Source organism: Haliotis cracherodii, unplaced genomic scaffold (assembly GCF_022045235.1).
Source record: "Haliotis cracherodii isolate W230 unplaced genomic scaffold, xgHalCrac1.p SCAF_5, whole genome shotgun sequence".
In the NCBI taxonomy this organism is placed as follows: domain Eukaryota; kingdom Metazoa; phylum Mollusca; class Gastropoda; order Lepetellida; family Haliotidae; genus Haliotis; species Haliotis cracherodii.
The window spans coordinates 3,489,451-3,501,212 of NW_027266308.1; the positions used below are offsets into that span (position 1 = coordinate 3,489,451).

General features: G+C 42.6%; 1 protein-coding gene across 1 annotated transcript; it reads right to left on the minus strand.

Moving 5' to 3' along the window:
• Positions 1-1,881: 1,881 nt before the first annotated feature.
• Positions 1,882-5,502, minus strand: LOC139442933 (uncharacterized). Its single transcript, XM_071223856.1, has one exon. It carries the CDS (start codon positions 4,883-4,885, stop codon positions 3,602-3,604), a length of 1,284 nt encoding a protein of 427 aa, XP_071079957.1. The 5' UTR covers positions 4,886-5,502; the 3' UTR covers positions 1,882-3,601.
• Between the last annotated feature and the right edge of the window lie 6,260 nt (positions 5,503-11,762).

Here is an 11,762-nt window from a genome sequence, read left to right on the forward strand (position 1 = left end):
TGTGTGTTCGGGTTAGCAGAGCAGCAATGCTCAGAACAAAGTCACAACGTACTTACAAATATAAATCGGTTTTTTCTTTTGATATTGAACAATGTCATTTCACACATAAGACTGCAGTAAATCTAAATCTAAATTGACCCCTCTCTCCGCCAGTGGGAACAACACGGTTGTTTGGGACTCTGGATACCGGAGTACATGTAGTTACTGGCTTTAAACAGTACGGCCGTTTCAAATTGAAAAAACAAAGAGAGATTAGTTTTAAAAAATATATTGAGCCGGTGAACAAACATTCATCTCAAACGTGGCAAACGGATCAATAAAAGTGCAGTAAAATGCCTCAAAACACGCCACACCCTCATGTTTTATAATCATTAATTTATGTCATTCATGAAATATCTCTGGCATGAACATTCTTATCATCCTATTATTTTTATAACAGTGGTGATCGCAACCCCTAGCTAGGGTTACCAACCAAATGACGAACCATAGATCGTCTAATAGTTACTACTTGTAGTTAGTCATATATACTGTCTGGTCATTGTTGATTTGTTGAATATATTATATCATATAAAAATTATCATTATTATTATTTATAAACTACAGTATACACGTGCTACCACTATACATCTCCGGCCACGTCATACCAAAAGACGTTAAAAGATGGTACTTGTTGTTACCCTGTCTCGGCATTAAGTGGCTAAAACAAGGAATGGTCGGCTCAGAGTCAGTATACTGTGTCTGAGTGGCGCTCGGCATTAAGGGGCTCAAACAAGGACTGGTCGGCTCAGAGGCAGTATACTGTGTCTGAGTGGGGCATTCATGTTAAACTGCAGCACGCTATCTCAGTGTGCTAGCACTCTAAAATCGGCCACAGTCCGGACTAGTACAAGCACACACACACGCACGCACGCACGCACGCACGCCCGCACACACACACACACATGCACGTCGCTATATAAGTGCAATAATCTTGGACGTGACGTTAAACCCCATTTCACCCACCTCACTACCACCATACACACATGGTGTTCAATGATATCTAGAGGACACGAATCCCATATTCGTCCTGTTTACGCTTCTCGGTTTATTATAACCATAAACGCGCTAAGAGGCGACTAAGTGGATCGGGTGGTCAGGCTCGCTGACTTGGTTGATGCATGTCATCGTAACCCTAATGCGAAGGTCAATGCTCATGATGTCAATCACTGGATTGTCTGGTCCAGACTCGATTATTAACTGATCGCCGTCACATAGCTGGAATATAGCTGAATGTGTCGTTCAGGTTCAAACAACAAACAAAAAAAGAACTCGTAGGTTTAACCAAAGTAAAAAACGTCTGAGATCTGTATCAATTCAGGCTTTCCTCTCTTTCAAGCGTTATCACCCTTGGAAACCAGGTTTAGATCATAAATCCAACAATATCACGAACTTCACGGAACAAGGCATTCAGCACAGGTACGTGACTGACGCCATATTCTACTGAAAATAATTACAGTAAACTACGGTTATAACGAACACGCTTATAACGAACTGGTGGATATAACGAACTGGTTTCCAGGTCTCTGCCATTTGCTGTATCTCTGCTGTATATATGCTTATAACGAATTACGGTTATAACGAACTAGAATTTGTGGTCCCTTTGAGTTCGCTATATCCGTAGTTTACTGTAGAGGTTTTCGAATTTCAATTCCCCAGTTATACAGGGATGACCCGATGACAAAAACTAAAGCTACTATCCGGTAGTTCAGAGACATACATTTCCGTTCAGTCATCGATCCGGGGACATTGCAGTTCAAGAAAAACAGACATGTCACAACACACGCTTGAATCGTACGTAATCAAATACGATCATTTATCAATAACCAGCATATCACAGTTCATGCATATCACAGATAAATTCACTATGTCACATTTGGCCGAGGTCAATGGACATTTGAATAAATACAAATCATCAATACGTGTAGCAAGTCAAATATTTGTTATAATTTGTAAGACATCAAGGTGATTAAACATGTATTTACTTATTGTGGTATATGTACATACTAGATCTGTGACAAATAACACATGCATTGTCCTTGGTAATATTCGTCATAAAACTCACAGAATAACAGCAAAATTTAACAAAATATCGTGTAGCGGTCGAGTACGGTTTCCACGGCAAGGACAATGCACGATAAGGACCACTTACAATCCATAAGGCCTGCTTTATTTAAGAAAGGCCCAACACGTTTATAAGTCTTTATGAAATTGCCAGATGTGTTCACATAAATGAACAAAAACTGTTCTTTTTAACACTTACTCAATTGCACTTAAAATATAGACGTAATGGTAGAATCTATTAAAAGGCTGATTTATCCGTTCTAGGAAGGATTAAATATTTATTAATACGCTGTATGTGAAGATAAGGCTTTGAACTTCTCGAGAGAAAGGCATAAATAGTGAAGTTTATATGGTAAAAATATCCTGTCAGTAAATTATTTTCTCCATTTTACAAATCGGCCTTTTTAGTTCATTATTAGCCATACCTTTTCTTTACCCTGCCATTGGTCCGAACAATCAAGTGTAAATTTTTTTGGAATATGTCCGATACGTTTTCTGTACTTTTAGATGTTGACGTTTCCACTGGACCGATGGGGTCCTTTTCATCATAACTCGTCCAGTCCTGCTCTGGATAGACTAGTAGTAAGACATAGTATTAGGGATCGTCTGTGTCTGTCTGGGATGTACAGGGGATTAAAGTTAACACAACACAGATTGCGGTTCTTCATCACACGTGTTTACAGGGTAATCTCAATACCACAAAATAATTCGGCGTCGTGGTCAAGCCGATCAACAGTCGTCGTCAAGGTCCTGCTGATCAGCATGTGGTCCTGAGAATATGAAGACATTGCATTTGTTGGGGTCTCGTTGAAGATCCGATTTTGAGAACGTTAGATCGTATTGATCGTTCGGGCTCATAATGGTAAAATGGCGGCTCTGAAAGTGTTCAGATGATTACATATTGCAATGAAACCTCGAACACCTTGAACACCTTGAACACCTCGAACACCTTGGACACCTCGGACTCCTCGAACACCTCGGACACCTCGAACACCTTGGACTCCTCGAACACCTTGGACTCCTTGAACACCTTGAACACCTCGGACACCTTGAACACCTCGGACTCCTCGAACACCTCGGACACCTCGAACACCTCGGACACCTCGAACACCTTGGACTCCTCGAACACCTTGGACTCCTTGAACACCTTGGACACCTCGAACTCCTTGAACTAGAAATATCATTTGGGACGATGTAACATTATAGACTCTGTAGACTCTCTATCACCGATATGGTCCAATAACGTCACTTCGCTTGTCTCGAACTACTGATAAGTCGAGTGTTACATATTCACAAGGGCTTGAGTCAACGAAGTTCCCAGTCTCACTTATGCATTTCAATCAGCAGTAAGTTTGAGTGAAATATTACAGTTTAGAATTCATTATCTGACATTAAAGAAAATGTTGGGGTTAAAGTAAATGTCAGTGCTATACCTATAACCAATGACATATAGTCACATTGGTGTCAGTGAATAAAGTACTAGATGACCACAGTGTTGTAATTATACCATGGCCTCTTTGCCATAGCATAGGATATCTCTGTCTGGCACTGTCTTCTTCAGCGAAGCCTCCAAAGGGGGTAGCTTCATAACAGCAACAGGTTGTGTTCGGTCTGATATCATGTTCAAGGGTGTCCTCCCTGTGGACTTGGACACTTCTCCATATTTCCGAGTCTTCTTAGATCCAGAGATCGGCCTCCGGATACCTCCTAGAGAAGACTCTCCGGACGATGCTTGTAATGGCGCTGGACGCCGAAGACCACCAAGTGCCTGGGACGACTCTGTCTGGTTCTGTAAAGGGTGGCTATCAACAGACAGGATGTTTCTAGAAGGTCGTGAAGCCCTATCAGCATATTTACCCCTCTCTGTGAAAGATGTAGACCGCCCAACAGGCCTGCTTTGAATAGCACGGCTTTGGTCATAGGATAGAGAGGGTGATCTGTCCTGGGCGCCCTGTTCAACCGGAGATATTTTCCTGGAAGAGAGTCGTGGAGTTAGGTTCGAGGGAGAAGGGGCGTGGGTATGATCAGATTTTACACTGTCTCGCCTCTCGAGGGACTCACCGAACCCGTGGACTCCCGTTCTTCGGAAAAGAGGATCGACCTTGACATTTGAAATCCTCTTCCGTTGTCTGTTCACTTCGGCGTCGTCTGTCCGCGGAGACAGTGGGATGTGAATGCTTGTTTCGGGCACAAGGGGTCGTCTGCTTCGAGCAGAAAAAGACACTATGCTTGATTTGGGACGAGATGATTTCACAGATGCTACATCGAAATCAGTGGCCTGTTTCATATCACAAGAATTATCATCCACATTACCTCTCACATAGCTCCTAACATTCATAGATTTATGTCGAGTGATTTTAGATTTCGGGGTGTTTTCCTCGCAACGCTTTATGCTATCCCCGAAATCAGAGTCACTAGAAATGTCGGAACATTGCTCCTCCCTATGAAATCCAATCGATGTCTTGGATCGACCACTTTTTTGCTTTCTCAAAGTCTTTTTCGCCGGTTTGACATCAAGTTCCGTCACCGAGGATGCGTCACTTCCGGCTATACTCCAGTTATCACTGTCGTCCCCGTTGTCGTCCTTCGGGGTATCATTCAGGTCGAATTCCTTAAATTTAGAATTCAGTGCCTCTTGATCCTTCAATAGTCGAAGAATCTGTTCGGCCTTGCTTCGCCGATACCCTTGGCTCAGCCTCAACAGAATGGAGTCTGATTTAGGGGCACTGTTTGCTTCACCGTCCAACCTACGTTCCTCTCTTATAGTTTCCATAGCTTTGTTCATGTATTTTCTTTTCACCGACTTCAAGAAGATATTAATCCTTTGAGGACATTCGGGGTGGAAATCAATTACAGCTTGAAAGTACGACAATCACGAAAATTCACATTGTCAGCACTAGCACAATTCCGTGCTAGATGTGATCAGAGTACTCACCCAAATCATGTGTGTTAATCCTTGAGTCGAGTAAATCGTTTTCTTGGCACAGGTCTCGGGCATATCAAACATAATACACGTCAGGTGCTCTTAGAATTATTCACAGCTCATATAACCAAAGCTGGTCGTAGAACTGGCAAAAGCACAATTCATCAGTTAATCCATGCTGACATCACTGGCAGGGATGGATAAGTCATTCCTAATATCACAAAATATGCATACATATATCGTCGCACTAAAACACCGTAAAAAAATAACACTGAAGCTCCCACAATCCACTTCACCAACTGTCGTCTGCTCTCACTCATTAAAACGGGATCTTCTTGTCGTTTGCAGGATAGTCCAAATCACGTTTCCTGTGTCACACAAATTAAAAATCACCCATCTTACGACCTGTTCGTTGCCGGTTAGGCGTTCATATTCATAGAAACACCACACACAGATACACGCTCCCCGTCCACACAAAATTCGCCCGGGCCAGTGTTATGGGCCGTTGCATGTAGTGAATTGTACGTTGCGTGAATGGGTCGCTATGGCGTGTAAGGTACACATAGCTAATCTATAGCTTTGCTTGTCGTCAGGTACTTGCCTATGGGCCTATATGCAACTGTCGGTGCCAGATTAACAGCGTCAGGCGGCTATACAATGCTAAGCGCTGTAAGCTCCAAGCCCACTAATATTACGACTAAGACTTACGGGAGTTATTGGCCGGCTCTGGTGCATACAATGCCCCGATTGCCGAGATAGAAATAAATCAGTTTTCATCAGCGAGAGGCAATCTGGACAAAAGCATGTTTCTTAGAATTAACCCTATTAGCTCTAGACGCAAATTAACTCTTGTTATCAACTCTCTGTGTAATGTTCTATAATAACTACTTTCTATAATTAATTAAGGTATGTATATTTAAGGTATTTTAAATATTATGTAGATTTTTCTCTATTTGTTTTTCTGAGTGTAAGTTTATGAACGGAATCAGTTAATGATTTATGTCCGAAAGGAATATTAATCTCAGGTCAGCAGGCAGTCCCGTGCACATTGGATTGAAGTCAGTAAAACCCGCTTTGTGTGTCTGAAAACCCAAACTGTACTGCGTGTATATATCGAGCTTGAGGTGTTAGGGTTTTGGGGGTTAGGGTGTGGAGGTGTTACGGTTGTAGGGTGTGGAGGTTTTAGGGTGTTGAGGAGTTAGGGTGTTGGGGGTTTGGGAGTTAGGGTGTTGAGGTGTTAGGGTGTTGGAAGTTACGGTGTTGAGGAATTAGGGTGTTGGGGAGTAGGGTGTTGAGTGTTAGGTTGTGGATGTGTTAGGGTGTTGGGGAGTTAGGGTGTAGATGTGCTAGGGTGTTGAGGTGTTAGGTGTAGAGGTGTTAGGTGTGGAGGTGTTAGGGTGTTGAGGTCTTAGGGTGTTGGGGAATTAGGGTGTTGGGGAGTTAGGGTGTTGGGAGTTAGGGTGATGAGGAATTAGGGTGTTGGGGAGTTAGGGTGTGGAGTGTCAGGTTGTGGATGTGTTAGGGTGTTGAGGTGTTAGGTGTGGAGGTGTTAGGGTGTTGAGGTGTTAGGGTGTTGGGGAGTTAGGGCGTTGGGGAATTGGGGTGTTGATGTGTTAGGATGTTGAGGTGTTAGGATGTGGAGGTGTTAGGATGTTGAGGTGTTAGGGTGTGGAGGTGTTAGGGTGTTGATGTGTTAGGATGTTGAGGTGTTAGGGTGTGGAGGTGTTAGGGTGTTGAGGTGTTAGGGTGTGGAGGTGTTAGGGTGTTGGGGAGTTAGGGTGTTAGGGTGTTAGGGTGTTGAGGTGTTAGGGTGTGGAGGTGTTAGGGTGTTGAGGTGTTAGGGTGTGGAGGTGTTAGGGTGTGGAGGTGTTAGGGTGTGGAGGTGTTAGGGTGTTGAGGTGTTAGGGTATGGAGGTGTTAGGGTGTGGAGGTCTTAGGGTATGGAGATGTTAGGGTGTTGAGGAGTTAGAGTGTTGGGGAGTTAGGGTGTGGAGGTGTTAGGGTATTAATGAGTTAGGCATATAATGGCGACCAAACAAACAATAAAATGATGAAGGTGTTTCACAGCAAAATGATAAAGAATGGCTCAAAGAAAGACTTGACAAGAAAGCAAGATATAATCAGACGTACAAACACGTGGTACTGGGATCCGACTTCCGGTAAATATTCCCCAAACAGAAACGTATCAACCGATCTTGGTGTTAACGCCTGTGACGGAACGGATCTGTTCTCGCACTCAACACGGCAGACGAAGAGATGCAATTGGAGCTATTTGTGGTAAAACTATTAAGTGTTGAAATCAGCCTTTGTCAGGCAAAGGTTTTGAGATAATACTTGACGGATGAACATCAGGCTCGAGGGTGCAGATACCTAGCTAGTGGAAAAGTAAGCCCACACGTTACAGTTTATTTGTTCTTTAATACTTAGAACTCTTATCAAACAGCCCAAGCACACGTAGGCCCGTACAATATGTTTAAACAGAGATATCGCAATATATATCTACCATGGATTGGTCAAAACGCATTGTACGTGTAGAATAGTTTGATAAATGTGATCAAACCCAGATATTCTCAAAAACTAAAACAACAGGCAAACACAACATTGTCGAACAAATGGTAGACGGGTCAATATCATCTTCCCTAGGCAAGGGGGTTAACTGACTTTAAAAGTCCAGTTTCCACCCTTGCCGAACTAGGCTGGTATTCCTGGGCTCTATCGTAGCGCCACCAGTGGCTATGACAAGTTATGTCCCTTCTAAACCTCTCCCATGGACCAATCAGATTCCGCCTCTCCTATCACTTGCATTTGCTTCAAAACAGCGGCGCCCAGTCAAGACGATCTGATCGATAATCAAGGTCTATATTGTGATAAAACGGGTCTTACGTCGCGAAATGCATCAAATCACGTGAGCACCTTGATTAAAAACATGAAAAGATTCAGAAAATATCTGCTGACAACGAGTCGGCGGTGCACATGCTTTGCAAATCCTGCAATAGACCGAAATCTGCACGACAGTTTACGAACCGGATTTCGATTTCGGTGCGCGATTTTGATTGGACTATGCATAGACTCTTAAGTCCAGCCAAAACATAACTCCATAATTCCAGCCTAGTTCGGCAAAGGTGGAAACTGGACTTTTATAGTCAGTAAACTCTCTTGCTTCGGGAAGATGGGTACAATCAAGCATGATCTCTCTACGATTTCCAAGACCATCATACGACTCATACTCAAAGAATATTTGATCAAGGTTACAACATTGAAGTCCCCAGCAAAGCTTTCAAAACGTTTTATGGAAGACACATGGATAACAATTCCAAGTTTGACGCATCAGTGACACAAATGATTCCTAATGCAATTCCCTATTTTGACTTGCACTACAAAGTTCCGTGTTTTTCAGGTGCTCAGTTGACTTATTTTTGCATGTGTTTGTGACGGGTGCCAACGGTGTGGCAGGGTACGCTCATGTATTCGCGAACACCTGGTGTCATCACTATTTGATGGTGACTCATGGACGCATGCTCATGTTATAGTGGGCTCTGCTTTTGGCAGGTATTTCTGGGTAATATGGAAAGGGTTTTGTCATTATTCCACAGATGACACCGTTACCTTGTCCGCTTGCTGACGTTGTTAACCTCTTTGGTAATGTAGACAAGGAGTCTCACATCGGATCAGAAAGTCCGTGGTTCGAATCCCATCACGGGACTCGGACATTTTATAGCAGCTACATTAACCTGCAAATGCCTGTCAATTTGAAAGTATATACCCATATTTGATGGTGGCTAAAAGTGACACAAACAAGAAATATTTTTTCTCCCATGAAGATCCGGGGTAGAATAGGTCTTCAGCAACCCATACTTGCCGTAAAAGGCGACTTGTCGTAAGAGGCGATCGGGTGGTCAGGCTCGCTGACTTGGCTGATGCATATCATCGTATCCTAATTGCGTGGACAGATGTTCATGATGTCATTAACTGGATTGTCTGGGCCAGATTCGATTATTTACAGACCGCCGTCATATAGCTGGAATATTGCTGAGTGTTTTACAACAAACAAACAAGAAATATATTTTCGATGGATGTGTTTTAGACATTACGTTTGCAGTGTTTAGGCAACTGTTTTCAGCCAAATAACGTTTTGATAACGTTTATTGTTTTTTGGTCAAGTGTATACTTTCTTTTGCCCGACAGTTTGTATCAAGGCTCCCAAGAAATATGCATTCAATCAGCAGAAAAAGACGGTCATCACTCGCCTCGTTGTCAAGTCTTTAGGTAACACAGGTTGCACACGAGGCACGTATTCGGCACGCATTGCTGACTTGATCCTGTATTCGAATCCCAGAACCAATAGTTCCATGAGGTCTGGAAACAGCTGGATGCCCCTATTGCCATTATCGCGAATCAAAGAACTCGTCAATGTACAGTGAAAATAGAATACGGTGAAGATTACACCCTTGCCTCATCCCCGTTGGACAACCAAACAAAGATGTAAACCCAGAGTAGTTCTGACACAAGACTGAAAGGACTAGGAATGATAAGACCACTCTGCATAATTTAAGAAATTGTCAGAACAATTAGCCATCGTTATCAAAATTATCATGTTTGTGCATCTAAACGAAAACTAGAATTTGTTCATTTCAACACTTCCATGTTTTGGATGTAAAACAATACTAAATTTAAGCAAAGCGAAAATGTGTCGAAATTGTCTATTTTGTAGGTTTTCAGGAAGCAGGTTTTAGACTCTAAGATACAAAACAGTTCAAATATATCGTGAAACAATTATTTGGGGTAACGGGCTTGCTCACAGTTAGGTTGTCTCTTGAAGTTCGTCGAATCTGCCTATTGTCTCTACTTTAAGGCATTCTTATGAATTTGATCATGCCAGAAGTTAAAAACATATACGTGTGAGAAAGAAAAGGGTTTCACTTGGTTGTCAGCTATATCAACATGTCTAATCAGTTTCATACCAATATTTCAATGTTTGCTGTAACTTTATATTTTCCAGTGGCTAGAGCATTCGGGTTCGATTCCCCACTTGGCCAACCCGCAAAATTATTTTTATTTATTAACTCAACTTTCTTAACTTTTTCGACTCAAATTCCTCTTTTGCACCGGGTACACAATTTGCACATGGCATACAATTCATATGGGGATGGGGGGGCTGTTTTGAGTATGTATAAGTCATCCTTAATAGTGTTGCATGTATTAAGTACAATACTGTCCATGCCACAGGCTGCGTTTGAGCCAAATGCACATCCAGGCAGTATATTTCTGCAGGCATCAAAGAGTCTAGGTATTCTCTTTTGTAGAATGGACAATATTGGCTACACTGGCAATATTCCAGCTATATGACTGCGGTCTGTATATAATCGAGTCTGGACCAGACAACCCACTGATTGACATCATGAACATCTATCCACGCAATTGGGATACGATGACATGCACCAACCAAGTCCACCAACTGAGCCTGACCACCCGATCCCGTTAGTCACCTCCTATGACAAGCATAGTCGCCTTTTACGGCAAGCATGGGTTGCTGAAGACCTATTCTACCCCGGATCTTTACGGGTAACATTTGATATACAAAGAATTTAATATGAATATTTCGAATATCACTCACATACATGTGTTATCAGAGACCGTGGCTGATATTCATTACCAGGATAGCGAACACACAATCTTTCTCCTCTATTGAGAACCCAACAGTAATATCGGAAATCACAAATAAAGCCAGTCAACAGGATATACGCCATTGTTGCTTGATTGTTAAGAGCATTCATGTACGCGCGCTTGCACAGAAGGCGATCTCGTGTCTCTGATCGGGGATAATGGCCACGAATACAGAGCACGGCCAGAGGCCAAGTACATATATGATTGTGCTGAGGGAAAGGCTGTAGTGTACGTGCGTGTGGCTGTGTGCGTGTGCGTGTGCGTGTGCGTGTGCGTGCGTCTGTTTCTTAAAGAAGTGAAATGACAGAACTTGTCTCAGAAAAAATTCCAACCTCCCCATCCACCTCGAAATTTTTATTTTTAATTTATCATGCGTATACATTTTGGTCTGTTAAATGCGGCCAACTATTGATAGCTCTATTCTCAATTCCAGAATATCACCATATCAAATCACCAATCTCCAATTCGAGATAACCTGGGCAGATATTACGAATACCGAGTTGAAAAAACGTTCTATATTATAGTATGTAGTATATTCTATATTCTAGTACTACACAGTATTTTCTCCGTGAAAACGGTTTTTTCGATCCCAAGTTTGGTTGGTTGGTTGTTTAACGCCGCTCTCAGCAATATTCCAGCTATATGACGACAGTCTGTAAATAATCGAGTCTGGACCAGACAATCCAGTAATTAATATCACGAGCATCGATCCACGCAATTGGGATACGATGACATGCATCAACCAAGTCAGCGAGCCTGACCACCCGATCCCGTTAGTCGCCTTTTTCGACAAGCATAGTCGCCTTTTACGGCAAGCATGGGTTGCTGAAGACCTATTCCACCCCGGTCTCGATCACAAGGGAAGACATCAGCTGACTACCACATAAATAATTCCTCGTAACGTTGTAGACTATTCTTGTAGGTCTAACGTTGTGTGGCGGTGTTCATTAGAGGATTTTTCATTCTCGCTTAGGTGATTTACTTACCGTTTTCCTTGTCGAGTAACGTTACTTTAGATTTGACGCCGCAAAGTTGAATATAATATGTGTGCGTACGTGCGTGCGTGCGAGCTTGC